Source organism: Talpa europaea (assembly GCF_964194135.1).
Source record: "Talpa europaea genome assembly, chromosome: 3".
NCBI classification, from domain to species: Eukaryota; Metazoa; Chordata; class Mammalia; order Eulipotyphla; family Talpidae; genus Talpa; species Talpa europaea.
This window is the reverse complement of record NC_140069.1, coordinates 12,253,364-12,277,855: the sequence shown is the minus strand read 5'-3', so window position 1 is coordinate 12,277,855 and position 24,492 is coordinate 12,253,364. Positions and strand designations below refer to the sequence as shown.

General features: G+C 36.0%; 1 protein-coding gene across 1 annotated transcript in view; it reads left to right on the top strand.

Annotated features, from left to right (window-relative positions):
• Positions 1-24,492, top strand: part of TBC1D31 (TBC1 domain family member 31) — a gene marked incomplete at both ends in the record, with an annotated part of 55,276 nt that overhangs the window by 19,813 nt on the left and 10,971 nt on the right. Inside the window, 12 exons of the mRNA XM_084229785.1 lie at positions 5,527-5,678; positions 6,838-6,997; positions 8,467-8,667; positions 11,093-11,269; positions 12,755-12,834; positions 12,921-13,067; positions 14,978-15,111; positions 19,400-19,533; positions 20,124-20,303; positions 21,241-21,473; positions 21,741-21,893; positions 23,131-23,266. Of these exons, the coding sequence (XP_084085911.1) occupies positions 5,527-5,678; positions 6,838-6,997; positions 8,467-8,667; positions 11,093-11,269; positions 12,755-12,834; positions 12,921-13,067; positions 14,978-15,111; positions 19,400-19,533; positions 20,124-20,303; positions 21,241-21,473; positions 21,741-21,893; positions 23,131-23,266 (1,887 nt within the window). The remainder of the gene's footprint in view (positions 1-5,526; positions 5,679-6,837; positions 6,998-8,466; positions 8,668-11,092; positions 11,270-12,754; positions 12,835-12,920; positions 13,068-14,977; positions 15,112-19,399; positions 19,534-20,123; positions 20,304-21,240; positions 21,474-21,740; positions 21,894-23,130; positions 23,267-24,492) is intronic.

Below are 24,492 nucleotides of genomic sequence, written 5' to 3'. Positions count from 1 at the left end.
GCTGTCTCGGACTGCAATTTATAATATACTGAACTCTTTTTTTATTGTTATTTTGGCTGTGTAATTTCAACTCTCATAAGTTGATAGTATTTATTTGATTTCATGTTAGTCTTTAATCCAACATTTTGTTAAGAAAAATTTCAAATTTATAGCAGATTTGTACGAATGTCCCAGTGAACACAGGTACAACACCATCTAGATTTTACCATTAACATGTTATTACTCTTTACTGCACTTCTGTGTTGCCTTGCTGTATTGTGGCTCTGTCCATCTCTCTGTCCCTCTGTTCTTTAGTTCATCTTTTTTTTTTCCCCACTTTAAATTGCAGGCATCAATATAACCATAATTACTTGAGCCTGCATGCAATTGATTAGGGTTCAGTATTTTTCCAGTAGAATTTATATATAATGAAATGCACAAATCATAAATATTCATTTAAGTTTTTACACGCACACAGCACACACACACACACACACACCCTTCCATACCTCTGTTACCTGTGCAAATATATCATTGCCATCATCTAAGAAAGTTCCATCCTAGCTTCCCAGGTTTTTTAGCCATAGATTAGCTCTATAGAACTAACAGATAAACTATCTGTTCTAAAATTTCATATAGACAGAGCTCACAAACAGTATGTAAAGCTTTTTTTCATTTGGTGTAATGTTCTTGCAATTCATCCGTGTTGTTGTATGTTTCAGTCCATTCCATTGTATACACATATCACCCTAAAAATCCATTTCTTTTGCTTTTAAGACTTAATTTTTTCCCACTTGATTAAATACTATTTTCATGAGTATCTGAGTCTCTCATGCAAATAATTATTTTTCTGCAGGTAATATTATACATGCAGTATTGCTTTTAACTTCTTGGTTATTAACATGAAGAGCTAGCAACACATGTCAACCAAAAATTTATTTTGTAGTCTCCAAGGAAATTTCAGAGTTCTTTAGTTTGCTTTTCATAATTAAAAAAGACAAAAGTTGCAGCCAGTTCATTCATCGAGGATTTAGGCTAAATGTCTTAGTAGGTCTTTTTGTCTTTAATTGCTTTAGTACTTAAATTGAATTATAAATTCCAAAGAAGGGAGCATTAAGAGTTGAGCCCACAATGGAAACAGTTATGAAACAACAACACAAAAACCATCTGTCCTTTTTACCATGAAATTAAAATTAGTGTATGCTGGATATTTGCCAGCTCTAACCTTGCTTGGTCATTTAGACATTTCAGTTGGAAAAAAAATAGGACTCCAGATGTTAGTGATATGAGAATAAAATTTTAAAAAAGTATACAGATAAATGTAGTATGCTAAAATAACAGAACATCATAAAGGTTACCAGCATACTTCTTCTCAAAGGATCAGAGAGTAAGTAGTTTTGGCTTTGCAGGCTAAGAGCTGAATTAGGTATTTATGTGTATGTTTATATAACCATCTAAAATGAAACAACATAAAAACTGAGTTCTCAATTTGAGCTATTTGATGACTTTAATTGTAAGATTAAGAGGACCCGGGCCTCCCCTGGTGGTGCAGTGGTTGAGTGCTGGGTTGCAAGGCTGCCCACAGTCTCTGCATCGCCAGTTCAATCCCTGACCACCGGCGAGGGTCCCACAAAAAAAAAAAAAAAAAAAAAGATTAAGAGGACCCGAAGGCCCATGTCCCTAAGTTTCTTATAGCAAGTGAATAAAATAATATCCAAAAATATAACCAAAAAAGAAAAAACTAGTCTGAGCTCCTGGGTTATACAAGGATGGGTTAGCTGGTTGCCACTCCTGGCTCACACCGTTGAAAATAGGAAATAATTATAAACCAGTCTGATTTTGTATTTTAAATTAAACTCTTGTGATTTTTTTTTTTTTTTTTAATGACACATGAGACCTTTAAAGTCTTTTGCTATGGGCCTCATTTTATGGTGACTCTTTTGATCTAAAACAGCCTTGTGAGCCTCCCCTGGTGGCGCAGTGGTTGAGCGCTGGGCTGCGAAGCTGCCTGCAGCCTCTGCAGCACCGGTTCGATCCCCGGCCGCTGGTGAGGGTCCCACATGGCACAACAGACCTCTCCTGTCTTGCCTGCTGCTCCCCTCAGCAGCGTACTTCGGTCCTTCTGCCTGTTCTGCTCCCTGCTCTGGCTCTGGTGAATTCTCTCACCCTCCCACATTTCTGACTGTACCCAGTGCTTGTATAAATAAAATAAATAATTTTTTTAAAAAATAAAATAAAACAGCCTTCTACCTATTTTGCCCCTGACATTAAGATTTTTAGAGGCCAGGCCAGTTGTTCTAGAACATGCCCCACAATCTGGATTTGTCGTACAGTTTCATCATGTCATTTAGCCTGTTTTTCTCTCATCTCTGTTTCTTTTGCACTAGAAGTTAAGTCTGAAGGCTTGAGTGGATTCACAGTAAGCATTTTTGACAAGTGCTAATTGGTGCTTTATAGTAGTAGATTGTTGAGTATTATGTACCTAGTATTTTCTTTAGTGACTTTTAAGCTAAATAATACTAAAATGTATATATTACTATCCTCATTTTACAAATGGGGAAATTGAAGTTCAGCAACATTACATAACTCTTCTAGAGCCACATAGCTTATTATAAGAGTCACAATTTGAATCCAGAACTTTCTTACTGGAGAGTCATTCCATTATACTATACTGCCTGTCGTGCAAAACAGTCATACTTCTTCCCATTAGCAAATTTTCTTCTGTTGAAGCTTGAAAATAAGAGTTCTGCAGTGAGGGATTTGGGGATAAATCCTAGAATTTCTGATTTCTGTGGTTCTACTGTATGTGGTGGAAAAGGTCTTGTGATGTTATCAGAAGACATTTATTAAAGCATGTGAACTTCAGCCTCTCTGCAGTGGGTACTCACTGATTTTCTGCTGACTTGTCCATTTGACCTTGAGTTGCCCTTATTACTATTTGGAACTCTTTAAACTTTGAAAAATATTCACATTCTTCTCGAAAATGAAAGGCCTAGAATTTTTGCATTTTGTAAGGAAGAGCTCCTTCCACACGACTGTACCCAACCCTCCTAAAAGTACATTTTGTTATTGCTTTTGAATTTTTTTTAAGAGATGACACTATCTAAATAACGACATGAATCATTAGGAACAATTTTATAATCATTAAAATCTGGCAATTAAAATCACAAATCTAGTAATGAATAATCATGTAGGCAATAATCTATCATAGCTGTTCCCCTAAAATAGCACTTGATGCTCATTAACTTTTAAGCTTTTGCTTCTCCCAGTAGGAATAAACATTATTACTTTTCTAGAAAAATATTGCTAATTATCAAAAAAAATTTAAACTGACTTTTTTGACATTAATTTTTAAACAATATTTTAATGCATTCATTATAGATTATAATGTATTCATTGCAGATTCTTTTGTAAGATCTTTATTATAAATCTCCCTAACATGTGCTCGCTTCGGCAGCACATATACTAAAATTGGAACGATACAGAGAAGATTAGCATGGCCCCTGCGCAAGGATGACACGCAAATTCGTGAAGCATTCCATATTTTTTTGAAATATCTCAGTGGACTTTATTATGAATCATAATTATAATCAAGCTTCAAACATCAAAAAATAAATAAATAAATAAATAAATCTCCCTAACATAATGAATCTGTTGGCAAAAGATCTACCAGAGATTGTCTCTGACAAAGTAAGCCAAGGGCATAAATGAGGAGCTGTATAAGGCAAGGGCATCAACAGCCAATGTAGTTGAATTAACCTTTTCTGTTGTGTTTTATTCACATTAATCCCTAGTAGATCGTTTTCATTAACCCTGGTGGCGCAGTATGCTTCCTAGTGCATTATATATGTGTGCATTTTTAAAGCACTGTTTACTATTGAAAAAAGATTTATCTATAAAATCTGTTTTTAGATAAGAGTTTAGGACAAAGAGTTTATGATAATAGCCTACAATTATTGTTAGGAAAGTTACAACTTACAGTCCTCTGAAATTTTTATTGTCATAGGATTAAATAATAGAATTGTTTCCCACCTATATTTATCTAATAGCCCTGGTGGCGGTAACACAGATAAGGTGCAAGACTGCAGAAGTATTTCATGCACTTTGCCTTGCAATACTGGGAAAAGCCATGTTAGATTTGGCGTTGATGCTGCTTTTTCCCTGGACAGAGTCATTTCTGGCCTGCACTCTCATTACTGTGCTGATGGCCTTATCCACATACTGAATACTTAAGAGACACTCCAGTCCAGTGTTAAAGATGTTGAACACTTTATCCCCAAAGAATGTAGCATTCCAAGAGAGATCAGACATCCTTCTGACTAGTAATACTGAAGGTGAACGGCCAGAAATTCTTGAAGGTCCTCTGCTCCTAGTGGGTTTCTGCTCCTCTGTTTCCAGCACAGAAACAAGCATGTGTTTCTCAAAATAATAGTACTAAAGATATGCCAGTAGAATGATGATAAGGGTGTTCAAATACAAAGTGTTACAATAAGCTATAATGCAGTTAAGGCTCTTGGATGGGAATCAAAGAATAAATAGCTAGAAATGTAATTAACAGTCAAACCATGTGAAGTGTCTCAAGCTACTTCAGAAGATTTTGAAATGGGCAGGAATATTTTGTCCTTAGTGCATGCCTTGGTTTCTCCCATCTTTCCTTTTTTCTTTTCCTCTTCTCTCTCCTCTCCTTTCCTCCCCCCACATCTATGTGTTTCACACAGTAAACACAAATTTTTATTTGAGGCCATTTTCAGTCAGTTTAAGATTTTATGTCAATGAAAATAATATTGGATAGTGCTTATAAATAGAAAATTAGAAATAAAAATTATATTTTTAACATTTCTGTCAATGTCTTAATTGTACATTGAATAAGTTGAATCTCTGATACAAAATACATATTATCAGTATTTTACTTTCATGGATAATGCTTAACAAAATTTATATAATTTATCTAAAAGCATTTGGCTGATTGTTTCCAAGGGATTAACTCTCAGAAATAGATTGACTAGTTAAAAAGAGATATGTTAAGACAGATATGTTGTGCAATATCTTCAGCTAATTTTTATTATCAGCAGCAGAGCATAATAATACCTTTTTTGCTTTACTTTCACCAATATTGAGTATTTTTAGCATTTTCCAGGAATTTATATTTAATGTAGTGCTAATAATGTTATTTAATTTATAAATACACATTTTTAGTAAATGGATAGTTTGAGTATGTATATATGCATTACTTTTAAAATAAATTTGATATAGATAAAATAGTATTTTAATTTGAATCTTACAAGACTAAATATTTTTTAAATTTTGAATGTTTTATGAATTACTAGTCCTAGTAGTCACTTATTTTCTATTTAAAGGGTTTTGCCTTTTTAGTTTATAGTAATATGAAATATCAGTATTATCCTGTTGTGTACTGTAAATGTATATTTCTCCAGTAAGAAGAAATTATTGTATAAAAGAAACATACTGACTGCTTGTATAATTTTCAGTTTAAAGAGGGCTATATCTAATCATTATATGAACAGTAACTTTTTTCTTCCTCTTAAGGTTTTCTTTCTACCATTAAGTAATACCATCCTCAGCTGCTTTAAAGATAATTCCATCTTCGCCTGGGAATGTGATACTCTCATTTGCAAATATCAATTGCCAGCTCCACCTGAAAGTTCTAGTATATTTTACAAGGTGTTTGCTGTGACCAGGTAATGAGCATTTTAAGACACTGAGAATTTTTAAGAAATTTAACTCCAGTGAAATTTTACAAGTGTTTTTGTCAAACTTAGGTGTGGTCTATAGGTCCCCCCTCCCTTCTTTTTACTTTATTATGAAAATTTAAAATACACACAAAAATATAAAAGTACATGAACCTGTAAGTACAGGACTCCCCTAGCTGAGGCTCTTGTGTTCTGGCTTTTTTCTCTCCCCCCACCGCCTTTTTTCTCTCCTTATTTCCTTTCCTGCTCACTGTCCAGCATCACCTCCTTACCTACTAGCCTCACTCTTTCCTCAGCACTTCCGTGCCGGTCAGACTGGAGTTCTGACCCAAGACATCCATGACTGGCCCTGGCACATCATTCAGGTAGCTCTTCCTCCTCTCCTGCTCTGTGACGTCACCTCGTTCTGTAGTTCTTTAAAGAACTCATCAGCTGAGATTAAGTTCATTTATTTGTTTGTTTTTTGCTTTCCTCCACACTGAAAAATCCCCTAGAGCAGAGATCTTCCCTGTCCTTTCACCACCACCTCCCTGGCACCAGGAGTGATATTTGGCTTACAGGAAACACTTTGCAAATCCTTAGTGTTTGAATGAGCAACAGCCTTGCAAGTCAATACAGTTTATTCCTGTTATACCTTATAAAAGCAGCTTTCTTTGAGCAGGAAAAAAAGTTTGTATGTTTTAGTTTTTCACATAGCAGTGCTGTACCAATTCAGTACAGTCATATGTGAAATAGAGAAACTTGGAGAGGGAAATATAGAAAGTTGAGATCATGCTATGAAATATAGGAGCTGTTACTCAAAAACCCTCAATCGAGTCATCAAATATTTGTTAGCTGGTATCTTATTAACATAATAGGTAAAAAAAATATAGGCTTGTGTGTGCATGTATATACACACACACAAACACACATATAAGTCCAAGTTTTCCCATATGGTAACTACTAGGTACATGGGAATATTTGAATTAATAAAGGTTAAATAAAATTAAGAAAATTTCCTCAAGCACTATGTTTCCGTTTCTCAATGATCCCGTTGGTTGGCAGTAACCATATTGGATACATAGAACATTTCCATCATCATATAGAATCCTGCTGGACTGCACTGCTGTAAACAGTTTATCTAGCTTTTCACCTTTTTGTTATACAGAGATGGCCGAATCCTGGCCGCTGGAGGCAAATCAAACCATCTTCATTTGTGGTGCTTGGAAGCTAAGCAGCTATTTAGAATTATCCAGATGCCAACTAAAGTTCGTGCCATTCGCCATCTAGAATTTCTTCCTGATAGTTTTGATGCTGGTTCTAACCAGGTTTGTATTGTAAATGTAGGACATCTTACTTTTTCAGAAAGGTTATATCAATTTCTGAACTATATTAGCTCTCCTGTTTAATTTGTACCTTAATTGTAAAAGGACTTGAATTTCTAATATTTTGTGATATCTAAAATTGGAAAAAAAAAAACCTAAAATCTTAGGATCTGTATATTACTGACAATTTACCCTTTTATTAAAACCAATATACTTTAAATTTGTGTGGTAATTTATGGTATAAGAGTGCTTGGCATGTTTCTTATCTAAGCTTTAAATAATTCTTTTGGGGGAAGGAACGGAAGGTTTCTCATTATTATACAGATTATGACCATAAAGCTTAGAAATATTAAGTGACGTGTCAACAACTGAGTCTTGTCTCTTCCCCCTCACACACACCTTTTGTTCTTTTTTTCTTAAATGGAGCAGAGCACTACTTAACTATGTAATTTGCTTCTCTAGTAGGTTTTAAAATTTTTTATTAATTTATAATTAGTTTCCTAACCAGCATCCCTTATATCCTCTCAACTCTGCCTCACCTCCCACTTAGCCTCAGAAGCTTCACTTCATTTATTAGTGTCTGCTTATTTTTATAAGCATTGTGCTTTGTCACTTCATCCGCTAGGTAAATGTCCAGTATTTGCCTTTGTCATTCTGGCTTGCTTTACTGAATATAATTCCCTGAAATTCCATTTTGCTGTAAATGGCAACGTTTCATCTTCCCTTATGACTGAATGGCTCTCTGTCATGAGGATATGTCATGTCTCCTTTAGTCCAGTCCTCTATCAGAGGATACTTAAGTTGTTTCCTTTGCTAGCTATTGTAAATCATGCTGCATTAAACACTGTAGGGCATATTTTTTCAAGTTGATGGTTTTCTGTTCTTTGATTAGTTGCCCAGGAATGTACAGCTTTTTTCTTTTTAATATCAAACACAGGGTCAAACCTTAACTTTGTTGTTTTAATTGCCTACCCGAATATTGTTATTTAACAAATTATGTATGTGTGTTTATAGATATACACATATTATACATTCATCTGTATATAAGTTTTTTGAATGGGTAATACATGATTGAAAAACCAAAAATAATAAACAGCATACAATGAAATCTCTTACTCTCCTTTTTTGCCCGGTTATTGTAGTTAGCCAGTGAGGAGGTCAAAGTTAAGAACTGCCTAGCCACCTGGATCCTCTGTGGGGATTAGTGAAGACATGGCTGGATTCTTAGGGCATCTTTTCATGGCCCCCTGTGATGGGCTCTTTGCTTGTTCTGGCTAGAGCTGGATTTATCTGGACCTGAGCAAGGCAAATCTACATGAGCTGTAATTAGAGATTTTGAAATATATAATGGCTTTCTGCAAATATAATGTCCTTCATTGTCTTCCCCTCACATATATACACACACGTGTTTATGTGTAGTTTGACATTTAAATGTATTTGTGGGAACTCATACAATTTCTTTTTGCTCTTAGGTTCTTGGAGTGCTAAGTCAAGATGGTATTATGAGATTTGTTAATATACAAACTTGTAAACTTCTCTTTGAAATTGGGAGTCTTGATGAAGGAATTAGCTCAGCAGTAATTAGCCCACATGGACGGTACATTGCATCAATTATGGAAAATGGCAGTCTGAACATATATTCAGTACAGGCTTTAACGCAAGAAATAAATAAGGTATGTTTTCTTTTTTTTAAGGATTTAAATATCATAAAAATAAAATTTTTATTTTATGATTTTTCTAACTTCTTGGACTTTAGCTTTCTAGATTTATTTTTAAACTCCTAAAACCACATCTCCAGACTTGGTTTCTTGCCTATACTCCATACTTAAATTGCTCTCTTCTTAAAGGACAGCTTTTTGGGAGTCCCTCTCCCAATCAGGGTGCCCCTTATCCTCTGCTCCCAAGAAAGAGGCCATCACCTTCAATCTCCTCATTCCTGTCTCTTCCCGTGTAGGTGCCTGGAAGGCCTGGAGGCTATGCCTGTGTGAGCTTGTTTCATAACTCCAGTCAGCACTGTGGCATGTGATTTCTTAAATTTGAAATCTCTCCACATGTGGGGACTGTTGTCCTCCTCTTAGCCATCCTCATGTTAACTTACTCTTACCAACTGCTCTTGAGTAACAGTAGGTTAAACAAATATACCAAAACCCAGAGCCTTATAATTTTTCTTAATATGTATAAATAATGGTAAATCCTAGAAAAACACTATTAAATAAACTAAAAAAGTTAAAACTTTAAATATACTTCACAATTCTAAAACAAATGAAATCGATGCCAATATGATCACATTACCTGCTCTAGGCACCTCCCAGGGCTGTATGTGTTCATTTAGACGCAGTGGTGATGGGGACTCCTTTTTGGTCTCCTGTAGTAGCTGCAGGTTTCAAAAGCAGAAGTCCTGAACCCCTGAAGGCAGCATAAGAAAAACCTTTGTTTGAAACCTCAAAGTAGTTTTCTAGTCATCCTAGTTTCTCATATATATATATATAAAGTCAAGATGTTTGCTTTGTTCTATTTATTTCTTTTGGAGGTGAGACTGGCAGAGGTCAAAAGTTTTATTTGCGCTTCAAAGCACTTTTTAAACAGTTTTATGTCACAGAAGAGCACTGTTCTGACTTTTATAACAATGTGAATTCAAGGTAATTGTATGTGTTTTTCTGAAATCTAATGTGCTCATTTGGACACATGGGTATTTTGTGTCTTGTTCTCGTGTTGTAGAACTGGCACTTTGGTTTCAAGAGAACTCTTTTTATAGTTTCCTAAAGATTTTCATCTTAAAATATTGTAGACATACAGAAAATAACACAATAAGTGCCCACATATCCAAACTTGGCATATGTTGATATTTTCTTACATTTCTTCAGTCTTACTCTCTTTTTAAGAAACATACTTCCAGAAATAGTGCAGAAACTGTTGCTCTCCTCTGGTCCTCCTTTCTCTCCCTAGAGATTTTTATCGCTCTGAAATGGTGTTTATCTGTAGTCTCACGCACAAAAGCAAAAGACAAACAGATTGCCCCCACTATCCCTTACACCCCCATACCCTTTCTCTTGCTTGCCCTCGTCACTCCGACAACCTCCTGTTAGTTCACCCCCTGTTCCCTTCTATGATCCATAAATGTGATATCATCTGATATTTGTCTTTGGCTAACTTCAGTTTATGCAAAATCCTCTCAACCTCCTTCCATTTGACTGAAAATGGGCAAAAGTTCATCTTTCCTTAGAGCCAAATAGTGCCCCCTGGTGTATCTATGCCACGTCTCCAGTCACCTGTCAGCGGGTACTTGGCATTGCTTCTACATCTTCTGTAACTAATGTCTCACGCAAGGGCAGTTTTAAAAAATCACAAACCTACTTTGTCTTCAGTCTGGGCTAATCACTAAGGGAACTTTCAGCAGTAATGGCCTCAAACATTTAAAAACACTCTGAAAGACTTTGTACTTTAATCATATTTAGAACTCAGAAAACCTAAGTAAACTATCATTTCCTTTGAACAAGGAAGAGCTGATTTCAAAGAATTATTCCTGGATAAAATGTTTCAGTGAAGCATTTTAAGTAAATTGAAGTTGTTGGGGTTTATTTTCCTGTTTGATAGACCCCATCAAAAATGAGGATTTAGCATGTAAGTTGTGGTGTCCGAAGTCCCTCTGAAGCTGTTGATAGAGAGATGGGGCTCCCACGACACCAGAGGGAAGTCACTTTGCTGTTTCCTCGGAGAAAATTCACTTGAGCACAGAGAATATCAGGGTGTTCTGTCACATTGCGGGGGTGCTCACAACTGACAGCGTTTTCACTGCTGCAGATGACGGCCGCTCTGCTGACTACCATGCGAGTGTGAGAAGTGACTAGTATTCGAGGGTTTAAGGCCCATTTTAAGGAATGTTTCAGTTTTAGTTATTATATATCTTTACTATATTTTTCAAAGGGATTTGTCAAAAGTATTCTTGATTTGTTAGTCAGCAAGGAAACATTCTTGGATACTTTATTTACACTTCTTGCCTGAAGAACATTTATATGTACTAAGACACATTATGAAATCATTTGTTAACAGGCCTATTTCCAAGGCTAGCCACTGGGTTTTTTTTTTTTTCCCTTTCAGCCCCCTCCTCCTCTAGTGAAGGTGATAGAAGATTTGCCTCAGAGTAAACTGAATTCTGGTGATTTTAAAATGAAAGTGACATCAGGAAGAGTACAGCGGCCAGCAAAATCAAAGGAAAACAAAGTACAGACTAGAATATTAAAACAGGACTTGACTTGTAATTTGGAAAATAATGAGGTAAAACTATATCATAATGAATCTTGTGTGTGTTTGTCCTCACTCTGCTGGAGAGAAGGGTCATGATTTCTAGACCATCGTTAACTTCCCTCTTAAATGAGTTAAAGGAACATTACATGAAAAGAAAATCTTATGCTCCTAAAACTTTCAAAATTATGTTTGTTGTTTTAAAAAAGTCAAATGGGGGTCCTCCCTGGTAGTGCAGGGGGGTGACGTGCACTATGAAGCACTATGAAGCTGCAACCACTGCAGCCCAAGTTCCATCCCTGGCCAGGGAGCTACCCACATGGCGCAGCAGACCTCTCCTGTCTTGCCCATTGCTCCCCTCAGCCGTGTATTTCAGTTCTGCTCCTGTTCTGCTCCCCACTCTCTCTGGTGAATCCTCTTGCCCCCCACCCCCACATCTCTGGCCTCTACCCCAGCTCTTGTAAGCATAGATAAATAAATCTTAAAAAAAAAAAAAAAAAAGCCTTTGTGAGAATCCTTTAAAAAAATAAATTAAAAATATTTAAAAGTCAAACAATACAGAATTGCACTATCCACTAGCTACTCATGGCTGATTGGGACCTAACCAATCTGAACGAAATGTCTTTTACACATCGCATATTGAAAACTTAACTGTGAACAATGACTGTAAAATACCTTAATAATTTTTATGTTGGTTATCTTTTAATTACATTGGTTAAATAGAATATATTATGAAACAAATTTTACAAGTATCTTTGACTTTTTAAATTTGGTTCCTACAAAATTTTAATTACATTGGTGGCTCAAATTATTCAGTGGTGAAAAGAGTGCTGAGTTAAGTCAGAAAATCTGGTTTTGGATCTTGAGCCAAGATTTGGCAGGTTTGTAAACTTGAGCAAGTCACTGAAGTTCTCTTGACCACCTCATTTTCTCAAAGGAAGACGACATCCTCATCTTTTTCATATGGTTGGGATCAGATGAGCTAACCTATGAAAATGGCCTTATAATCCTAAGGTCTTAAAAGTGTTTTTCATTAAGATAAAAATTGACATAAAATTAAGATGAGAGAGAGAGGGGACAAAAGGGAACACAATAACAGCGTGCATTGCTTCCCCATAGAGACTGGCAAACAGCAGCTCATGGACCATCGACAGCTACTCAAACAATGAATGAGTTTTACTTTAAGTGACTATATTTTAAATGGCATATAAGTATCTCCATAATATACTTGGCGTTACCTCTTGGTTCACAAAGACTAAAATAATTACTGTCTTATCCTTTACAGAAGCTTGGCAAACCCTGGTCTAGGGTAAACAGTATGTCATGAATTTTATCTGCCATGATAAGCGTGAGCGAGAGGGGGAGAGGCCGAGAGAGACATGGGGAGAGTGGCACCCATGATAGTAAAATATTTCTTACTGTGTTGTGTTTTAAAGTTGGAAAGACACTGTGCACTAGATTACCTTTTCAGTTTTATTATTATGGCACTTACTGATAACATTTCTTTCTTTTTTAAAGAATGAATTGCCAGATGGATTAAACAAAAAGCGTTTACAAGTATTACTAAAAGGCTATGGTGAATATCCAATGAAATACAGGTAAAATTTAAATTCTTTCACTTTAAGTTTAACCCCCAAATTTTTCTAAAATTGGTTTCTAACATTGGTTAAAATTTTAATTTCAGGATGTTCATTTGGCGCTCTCTGCTGCAACTGCCTGAAAATCATACTGCTTTTAGTAACCTGGTAGATAAGGGTGTCCACGTGGCATTTCTCAACCTTCAGAAGAGTTACCCCATCAAAAGTAGGAAGCTGCTCAGAGTGTTACAGAGGTAAGTTCAATATATAGTAGCAGTGAGTTTCCCCCCTAAGACAGTTATTAATTACAAGTGGAAAAATAGTAATTTTATAGCAGAGAAACTCCCCAGACACTACCTTAACCTAGTAACCAAATTTAAAATCACCAGTAATAAAACATCAGTGTATGTTGCACATCATTTTTGTAGTATTATTGCCAAAAATTTATAGCCTCAGTCTAAGCATGAGAAAACCTCTGACAAACCCAGATGAAGGAGTAATCTAAAAATAACTGGTTTTCAAACAAATAAATAAATAAATAAATAACTGGTTTTCCTCCAGTATGTCAGTATCGTAAGACGAGAATCTTAAGGAATTCTTACACCGGAAGAGTTATAGAGATGTAACAAATACAGTATTTGGATGGTAAAATGAAAAAGTGACATTAGTGGAAAAAAATGATAAAATTTAAATAAAGTTTCATTTACTTAATAGCGTGGTAGCAGTATTCATTTCCTGGCAATGATAATTGTGCTATATTTATGCAAGATACAACATGAAAGTAACTTTGTGAAAGTTATACAGGAACTCAACTATGTTTACAGCTTTTTGTAATCCTAAAATTACTTCAAAACAAAAAGTTTTTTTTTTTTTTAAAGGAAAGGAACTCTTAAAAGCACTGGAAGCCAATGTGGGAGAATTACAATTGCAGAGTAAGACTGGCCTTCCTAAGCAAAACATCAAGAGATTGACATGAGTAAAAATCTCTCTATTTAAAAAATTCTCAGATATAAGTAAAATCAAAAGTATATATGCAAACCATAACAAATAAAAGGCTGAAATTTTTAATGTATGAAGTGTTTGTGTAAATGTGAAAGCATTCAACTCATTAAAAAATGGAAAAAGAGTTGAATATATAGTGGAAATGGCTTCATGAACTGTTGCTTAATCTCCCCCAAATCGAAGCAAATGCATTTAAAGCTATATTTTAAAAATGTTTATTCTTGGGCCTCCCTGGTGGCCCAGGCAGTTGGGTACCGCACTATGAGGCAATCCGCAGCCTCTGCTGCACGAGTTTGATCCCCAGCCGGCCAGGAAGCGGCCCACATGGAGCAGTATACCTCTCCTGTTGCACCCGCTGCTCCCCTTGGCAGTGTATTTCGATCGGTCTGCCTGTTCTGTTTCCCGCTCTGTCTCTAATGGGTCCTCTCACCCTCCACGTCTCTGGCCTGTGCCCCGGTTCTTGTATGCATAGATAAATCTTTTTTTAAAAAAAAAAAGTGTTTATTCTTTAAAAACTACATTGAAATAATGTTTCTTACCTAACTTAATGGTTCAAAAGGTTGATAATTTATTGGCAAGACTGAGAAAATAGGCATCCCTTTAATATTTTCTCTCTCTAATGCTGCTAATGAAATGGAGACACTATTTTTGTGAAGAATAATTTGGCACCAGCTATTGAAGTTACTAAAGCACATATGCTGTGACTCAGCAATTCTACTTCTAGGAATGTATCAAAATCTGTATTCCCACATCCACACTGTTGTTACACAGTGACATTAAGCACAGTGTAGCATTGTTTATTAAAGATGGAAAGCAAATGCCAGGAGGAGCAAGTTAAAGATCTCAGGCATATATCTATACAAAGTGAACTTGTGTAGCTATAAAATAGATACACTGTTATGAACTATTTCCAAGATACCATTAAAGCAAAGATGCAAAGTGCAGAAATAGCGTGCGTAACATACTACTACCATTTGTGATTTTAAAAAAAAAAGGATTTATACTTTTACCAGTGGTTCTGGGGAGGAGAGCTAGATGATAGAGTTAGGAGGGAGAATTTCACCAAGATTACTGTATTGAAATTTTTATCACATGAATGTATAATTTATTCAAACAAATGTTAAACTGTTTTCTTCTCTTTATTTCTTTATTTTATTCACAGAACCTTATCTGCATTAGCTCACTGGTCTGCCATCTTTAGTGACACACCATATCTTCCACTGCTGGCATTTCCATTTGTGAAATTATTCCAGAACAATCAACTTATCTGTTTTGAAGTTGTTGCTACTCTCATCAGTAAGTGTTAAACAATGAAGCCAAAACTGATGCTTATATATTCTCCTGATCCTTGCAGCCTGACAACATTTAACAATTCTAATGAAAAACTTTCAGATACAGAACACACATTAACAATTTGGACATTTATGTAGTGCCCTTTTTATCTACGAGGAGATTTGGGTCATTGTTACTTGCTAGGTTTTGTTAGTAAGAAGGAAACACACGCTTCATCTACTGAGCATCCCTCAATACTCAGCATCTGTAAGGATGTAGAGCATTTAGCCCACAGTATCTGTGGGGGATGGTGCTGTCCTCATTCATCTCGTCCATAGCTAACGTATATTGGGATTTTCCTCGTGGCAGGTGCATTCTCGGTGTTTCCCCCAGATTAGTTCATTCCATCTTGACAACAATCCTAATTGTTGTAAAGATAACAATATTATGGGGTAATATTATTATTATATACTTCTTTCAGATGAAGAAACTCAGACACAGATTGTTTAAGTTCCCAAGGTCAGGGTAATGGTAGAACAAGGGTTTGAACCCAGGTGGTTGAGACCCTCGAGCCCGTATTCCCAACCATTGTGTTTCCTGCTCATCCTCACATCTACACTGAAAAGTGGCTTTTTTCGTATTAGTAAAATAAGGGCAATTACACAGTTAATAAACTGGAACCACATTGTTTGGTTTAACAAAAATAACCAGTTTTAAAGTATTTTTCTTCTACAAAGATAGCTCTAACAATAAAACTCTGAAAAGCAGAAATAAGATCAGCAGACATATTGTGAACACTTTGGTATATTTCTCAGTACAGGTTTTATTTTACTATATTGTGTTTACTTTGACAAATTTTAACTGATTAGAGAAATTACACAAAAAAGAAAATTCACCAATATTTCTCTTCCCCAGAGACAACCTTTGATAATATATTGGTAATATATATATTATTGTTAATATATATTATTGATACTATATTGATAATGTATATATTATTGATACTACATTGATGGATTTCTTATTAGAGTATTTCCCCCAAATCATTAGATATTTCTGAAAAGCATTTTTTGGCATATTATTACATATTGTCTGTTTCCCAATTTCTAGAGTTTTAACTGCTTTTCGGATTTTTCTAATTTTCATGCAGTTTTTTATTTATAATAAAAATACTTTTATTTACTATATTACATTTATTTTTGTAAAAGTAATCAGTATTTCATTGACTGTAATATTCTGTAATCTAATATTCTATAATATATATAATGTATGCAATAGTATTGTTGGACACATAGGTTATTTCTAACTTTTACCTATTAAAAGCAACAGTGTTATCATAATCTTTTTTTTTTTTAAATAGAGGGTTTTAACAACTTAAGATTTATTTTAAGATTTATTTATTTATTTATACAAGCACTGGGTACAGTCAGAGCGCAGGAGGGTGAGAGAATTCACCAGAGCCAGAGCGGGGAGCAGAGCAGGCAGAAGGACTGAAGTACACTGCTGAAGGGAGCAGCGGGCGGCAGGAGAGGTCTGCACACCATGTGGTACCCTCGCTGGCGGCCGGGGATCGAACCAGCACTGCAGAGGCTGCGGGCAGCTTTGCAGCCCAGCGCTCAACCACTGCACCACTGGGGAGACCCAGTGTTATAATCTTTGCATACAAATATGTCTATCAGTTTCTCTTGGTTATATTCCTAGATTTGGTATTATCAGGTCATAAAATATAAATAGTCTAATTGAGTTCCCAAAAGGGTTATAATAGTTACCCTACCGATAACAGTAAGAGTTTCAAAAGAAAAATAACAAGAAGACATGCAATCCAATTCCAAATGGCAAAGGACTTGAGTAGACGTTTCTTACAGAAGATATCCAAATGACTAATGAGCATATAAAAAGGTACTAAGGGATATTAATCATTAGGGAACTACAAATCAAAACCACAGTGAGGTACTGCTTTTATGTACTAGAATAGCTACAATTAAAAAAAAATATCGCAACTGATGGCAATGATGTGAAAAAATTGCTAGTGAAAATGTAAAATGGTGTAGTCACTGTGAAAAAAAATGTGGCAGTTCCTAAAAAAGTTAGAATGAATATATATCACCAGCATTTGCATCCTAAAGATATACCACAGAGAATTGAAAATAGACTTAGATACTTGTATGTGAATGTTCACAGCAGCATTGCTCCCAATATCCAAAAGGTGGAAAAACCCAAGTGTCCATTAACAAATAAATGGATCAAGACAGATGTGTGTGTATACAGTGCAATATTATTCAGCCGTTACAAAGAGTGCTATACCATGGATAACCCTTGAAAACATTGTCATTAGTGAAATAAGCTAGACACAAAGAGACAGAATTATGTGAAATACCCTAAATAGGTAAATTCATAGACACAGAAAGTATTTGAGAGGTTACCAGGGACTTGGGGTATGGGAGTGGGAAGTTAGTGCTCAGTGGGTACTAACTTGTTTGTTTGGGAAAGGATTTTGGAAATAGAGATAGTTGTTCAACCTTGTGAATATACTTAATACACTGAATTGAACTCTTAAAAATGGTATAAGTGGCAAACTTCACCTGAAACAGATTATGTCTCATTGAAGTAAGCCTGTAAAACTCTTTTTTATTTCCAGTAAAATCCTGTTATATAGTTAAAGTATATGCTATACTAAGGAAAAATGATTTTTTTTCTTCTAACCCTAACTTTTGAAAATCCAAAATGGTGAATATGAGTAGCTATGGACTTTCATCATGTTTATCAAATATATATTTACTAACTTCAACTAAATGTTAGCACTGCTTGGGATAAACCATTGTTTTAACTTTCAGTTTCACATCTTCAGGTAAAAAGTGTAAGGTTTATAGACTAACTTGTTTTGGAAGCTACCTCTGGTGTGGTATAAACAAAGCAGTATTTTTTTTTTAATAGTAAAAAAAAAAAACTAGAAAAAAATTTTGAAGAAATATAGTCACTTCTGTATGTTTATAAAAGTTATTTTTAAGTACTCTATAGAGTCTTTTGTGACCGGAGGGAATTCTTCAGATTTAATAAAGGATCCCCACACAATTGTCATTTATTTTTATTCTGCTCTCAATTAGTTCTGACTCTGACCTCAACCTATACTTCCATTTGGTGGTACCAGGCGGAATGGAGGAAGAGAAGGCAAGAAGTTACTGTATAAAGCAGGGTTTTTCTTTTTCCTCATTGCAAACAATGTTGTATTGATGAAGATGAATATAAAAGTCAGGGCTTTATGTGTACAGTGTTTTAAAATTCCCAGAAATAGCAGTGTCTGAGATGTAGTAGACACTTGGAAAATGTCATTGAACTAGATTTTCCTTTTAAAGTTAACTTATTTAAGAACAACAGTTAAAGATGTTGAAATATTTCTTTTAAAGTTTAGTCTTTGCAAGATTTTATGACTTAATGAATTCAAATACTTATTAATACATGAAATAATGGAATTCTGGATTTGAAAATGACCTTATAAGCCAATCGCAATCCTTTATTTACTGATCAAAGCTTTTTTTTTTTTTTTTTTTTTGCAAATTTGAGAAACAAAATCTTCCTGTCAAGTCTCAAGACAGCACTTAAAATAAAAAATTCTGAATATAATAACTAAGGAGAACTGTGGTGGTAATACAAGCAAAACAGACTAAGGATCTTAACTAGGGATTTTGAGAAGGTTTTGGGAGTTACTGGTTGCCAAGTGAGTGAAGGTTGGCCTTACTGGCCTCTTCAGTGGAGTGGACACTGCTTTCCCCCCATTGCCTTTCAGAGCATACCAGTGTCACTCATAGGGTGGTTTCGAAAGTCTGGTTACTGAAACAAGTTGTCATCAAATAATTAGATTTAAAATCTATTCTAGTGGTTACTTGTTACGGTGGCTGTAGAACAGTTAGTCTTTTCCTAGAAACAGGGACTCTTAATTACTGGGTAGGTTTACAGTACACACCCTTTTGTTTTTATGTGTTGCTATTAACATGTAGAAATAAGTACACGTAGCACACGGGGCAGCAGGAACCAGCCTGCCCTGCATCTAGGAGCAAGGATACTTTGGAAACATTTAACTGACCCTTTCTCACTGACTGCTCTAAAGAAATAGGCGGATTTCTTTAAATATAAATTACTATATTAACTTGATGGAATTTTAAAATCTGTTCTAGAATTTAAATGGGCATCGTGTTTTCTCTTCTTTACTCATGAGCATGTGTGGAAGACATAAGAGTGGCTATATTTAAGAATTGCAAATTCCTTTGATAATATTGAAGTGCAAAGATAAGGTTTTCCATTTTTTTCTTTATAGTCAATTGGTGTCAACACTGGTTTGAATATTTTCCTAATCCTCCTATCAATATTCTCAGTATGATCGAAAATGTTTTGGCGTTTCATGACAAGGAGCTGCTGCAGCACTTCATCCATCATGATGTAACTTCCCAGGTAAGAGGTGTTGGTTGGTAAAATAGCTTGTTTGGAAACTAATATTGGTCTGGTATAAACAAAGTACTTTTTTTTTTTTAAAGAGTATGGTGAAGAAAAAACTATCCTTTTGTATTTTTAACAGTATTCTTCCTTAAATTGCTTTCCTAAATGTTTATACAGAAGGGTCCGCGCTAAGGTGGTTCTTTTCATGTTTTAAAAATGACTCTAATAGGGCCTCCCTGGTGGCGCAGCAGTTGAGCGCTGGGTTGCGAAGCTGCCCGCAGCCTCCGCAGCTCCGGTTCGATTCCCGGCTGCTCCCCAGCCACTGGAGGAGGGTCCCACATGGCGCGCAGACCTCTCCTGCCGCCCGCTGCTCCCCTCAGCAGTGTACCTCGGTCCTTCTGCCTGCTCTGCTCCCCGCTCTGGCTCTGGTGAATTCTCTCACCCTCCCGCGCTTCTGACTGTACCCAGTGCTTGTATAAATAAATAAATAAAAATCTAAAAAAAATAATAAAAAAAAAATGACTCTAATAGCTAAGTGAAATACAAGAGAGTATTGCCAGTAACTAACTTTTCCCTAGAAAATAATATTTTTAAATTTCCTTTAGGTCTATGCATGGCCTCTTCTTGAAACTGTGTTCTCAGAGGTGCTGACAAGAGAGGAGTGGCTGAAATTATTTGATAACGTCTTTTCCAACCACCCTTCGTTCCTCCTGATGACGGTTGTGGCCTACAACATGTGCTCTCGAGCACCTTTGCTCAACTGTAATCTTAAAGATGACTTTGAGGTAAATTTCCTTGTTCTCAAATTTCATTTATTTCAAATGAAAAGTCTGTCTCTTCATTGATTCCTCTTGTGTGTCTGGCACTGGTGCTGGGTGGTGGGGATGGAGTGGGGACACTTACACTGCATTTCCCCTTACATAGTTTGGGGACAGCTCAACCGGCAAATAAGAGCATAGTTTCAGAAAAGAATCAGGGAATGACTGGAGTTTTGTGCTTTCTGCCTAGATAAAGGGTGTTTAACAGCGGGTGATTGTTTGATTCTTTGTGTGATCCTCTCAGCGACCCAGCTGGTCTATGACAACCTGCATGCAAATTCTAAGACTTTAGTAACTAAGAATTTTGAGGTGTGGCAGGAAAGTGACTGAAAGAAAGCACTAGAGGTGGTTATTAGAAGCAGAGTTTCTTTTTGTAGATGGGATGAATCACTGTTGGTTTTTTTCTTATTTATTTTATCCTTGCTATCAAGCAATTTCTCCATCATGTTCACAGGCTACCTACATGTATTTTAGAATTTGGATCTGCCAGCAGAACAAAATAATGTGGAAACATTTCAGATATTTTTAAAGAATCAAGCTAATTTGTTTTCAAAGGCTAATTGACTTTGAATTTTATTTGTTTTGTATTTTGGAAGAAAAAAATCAAAGCAGAAGAGTTTATTCCATTGTGGAAGCATTCTTCTATTACGAAGGAAGTTTTCATTTTGAGTTACAATTATTACTTATTTCAAAATTTCATAATATGGTTGTGAAGTTTCATTACATTTTGAAACATGAAATTAATTGCATTTTCATTTGAAAACTTGGATTAAGAAAACAAGTGAATTTAAGAAAATCCTCTTAAAGATAAATTTACATTTGTATTTTCAAAGTCTTAGTCTAATTCCACCTCATAATTGCTTTGTTAGGTAAATCTCAATTTAGACACCCGATTTTCTTACAGTATTTTTTTCATCATCGGAATAACCTGGACATAAGTGTGGTAATCAGAAAAGTGTACCATCTCCTGGATACCACACCTGCCGATATCCACCCAGACAGCATGCTTGATGCATTCGTGGCACTGACAAAAGGGCAATACCCAGTATTTAATCAGTATCCTAAGTTTATTGTGGACTACCAGACACAGGAACGAGAAAGAATAAGGAAGGACGAATTGGATTACTTAAGAGAGAGGTAATCATGGAATTGTTCTTTGTCTATTAAAAAAATCTGTTATAAATAAGTTTTTCAATTAAAAAATGCATGTAAATTATTCTGTATTTGTGTAAAATCAGAGCTCTAAGGCTGGAAATATCTTTGAAGATATTTAAGTCTTACATATGGAAGTAAAATAATTACACATTAATCCAGTATATATTTTGTATTTTGGTGGTTCTTGGACTTAAATTATTTAGTTTTCTTATTTACATTAGCTGTAACAATACATTTTATCTACTTAAGGCAGACAGTTGAAAATATGCAAGCTGAAGTGGACCAGCAAAGAGTTGAAGATGAAACTTGGTACCAGAAGCAAGAACTACTTCGTAAAGCTGAGGAAACCAGGAGAGAAATGCTCCTGCAGGAGGAGGAGAGGATGATACAGCAAAGAGAGAGGTATCTTTTATCATGCTGAAGATATTTGTGATTTTTCTTTTCTTTCATGTGTTGTTATAGGGACTTCACAGTATGTACTGTTACCCTGCTGTGGTATTGCCATTAAGCATATATTTAAGTTGATAGAAAGATACCAGTGTGTACTACCGTCCCAGAAATTGGTACATGGTAAAATGTCGTTCTCAAACTTTACTGAATGTGCTCTAACTTTGCACTGATCACTTAGAAGTAATCCAACATCTGATGTATCTTGGAGGACATTATTAGAAACAGTTTACAGTGAGCAGAGATGCTTTTTAAGGGACTTTAAAATTGTGCTTTAAATATATCTTTTTGACCTGATAATTGAAGCAAAGTGATTATTTCATTATGCCTTTCATACTGAAGTCAGGGAGAGAAGTAAATGCTTATTAAAGTATGTTAATAAAAACAGTTTAAAGAGAATGGAAATTATGGAATGTACACTGAGGCTAAGCCTAATTGTGGGAAACAAGTCTTGTCTGTTGATTCTTATTGTTGGGTGGAGCTTTAAGAAACAGATTCCTAGGGCCTCCCTGGTGGCACAGCGGTTGAGCGCTGGGTTGCGAAGCTGCCCGCAGCCTCTGTAGCGCTGGTTCAATCCCCGGCCGCCAGGCGAGAGTCCCGCCTGGCGCGCAGACCTCTCCTGCTGCCCGCTGCTCCCCTCCACAGTGTACTTCGTCAGGCTGCCTGCTCTGCTCCCCGCTCTGGCAGATTCTCTCACCCCCCCCCCGCCCCCCACGCTTCTGACTGTACCCAGTGCTTGTATAAATAAATAAATAAATCTTAAAAAAAGAAAGAAAGAAAGAAACAAATTCCTAGATTAGGTTAAAAAGAATTATTGAACTGAATCCTTTACCTTCTACTAAAACTCTAAATGAATCATCTTTGGTACCATTGGAGCATTTATTGGCAGTCTCCCCTTAGATGGCAGATATCCGCTGTATTGAGATGGTTTGAGCAGCAGACCTGCTAAGAGTTTTAAATGTAACAAGGATAGCCAGCTGCTCGTGGGCCATCTGTCATGTCATGAGTGCAGACTTGCTTTATAATTGGGCATCTTTCATTTATATAGTATAAACACAGCTCTGTCACAGGGCACTGGATAAATTGGGAATGACCTGAAATAGGTGGCAAGCTTTGATTATGGCAAAATTTAGTAACTTTTCATCTAATAATTTAATATTTTTATGTGTTCTTGATATATTTTGTATTTAAGACTGGCTGCTGTGAAAAGAGAGCTGAAAGTAAAGGAAATGCACTTACAAGATGCGGCAAGAAGGCGTTTTCTGAAGCTTCAGCAAGACCAACGTGAAATGGAGCTAAGAAGACTGGAGGATGAAATTCAGAGAAAGGTTTACTTTTCTTGTCTTCAGTCTCATACATTATCCCTTTTACCTTCATCTAAATATAGTAAACACCTTTAAGTGAAGTGTTATTCCTAGAGTTCACAATGACTGCCAAATGGCCACTCAGTTTTATTTACTTTTCTTTCTTTCTTTTTTTTTTTTTTCTTAATAATTGTCTGGTGGTCACTCTTATTTTCTTTTCTTTTTTTTTTTTAAAGATTAATTTATTTATTTATACAAGCACTGGGTACAGTCAGAAGCGCGGGAGGGTGAGAGAATTCACCAGAGCCAGAGCAGGGAGCAGAGCAGGCAGAAGGACCGAAGTACACTGCTGAGGGGAGCAGCGGGTGACAGGAGAGGTCTGCGCGCCATGTGGGACCCTCCTCCGGTGGCCGGGGAGCAGCTGGGGATTGAACAGGCGCTGCAGAGGCTGCGGGCAGCTTTGCAACCCAGCGCTCAACCGCTGCACCACCGGGGAGGCCCAGGCCCAGTTTTATTTACTTTTCCCCTCTGCTATTCTATCTTTTGTATTTCATTGATGGGTAAATATTTTAGAAATGCCAGGAAAATTAGTCAAGCTGCTAGTGTCCTTGGTGACAACTGCTCTAAAAATATAAGTATCATTTAACAAATCATTAAGTTGATTGTGAATAGGGGAAATACTCTTTTTTTTAAACTGTAAAATTTTTTTTTAATTTTATATATTTTTACATCATTTTTAATTTTTGCACAATGTATGCATTTTCATCTTGGTTATATTCCCCATACAATTCCCACTCCCCCTTGTTTTGATCCTACTCCCTCCTTCTCCTTCCCTCCTCCCCACTGTAGTGTGTCTCTGGTTTATAGTTGCTTGTTGATTTTGATTTTTACTTTATTATAATTAGTCTTTTTCCTGGTCCCTTATTTAGGTTTTCTAGATTCCTGCTATGAGTGAGACCATCCGGTATTTTCCTTTTTCTTTCTGGCTTATTTCGCTGAGCATGATCCCTTCCAGCCCCATCCATGTTGCTGCAAATTGCATGAGTTTATCTTTTGATTGCTGAGTAACATTCCATGGTATATATGTACCACATCTTCTTGATCCAGTCATCTATTTTTGGGCATTTGGGTTGTTTCCAAAGCTTAGCTATTGTAAATAGTGCTGCTATAAACATAGGGGTGCAGGTGCCCTTTTGAATTAACGTTTCTGTGTCCTTTGGGTAAATACCTAGAAGTGGAATTGCTGGATC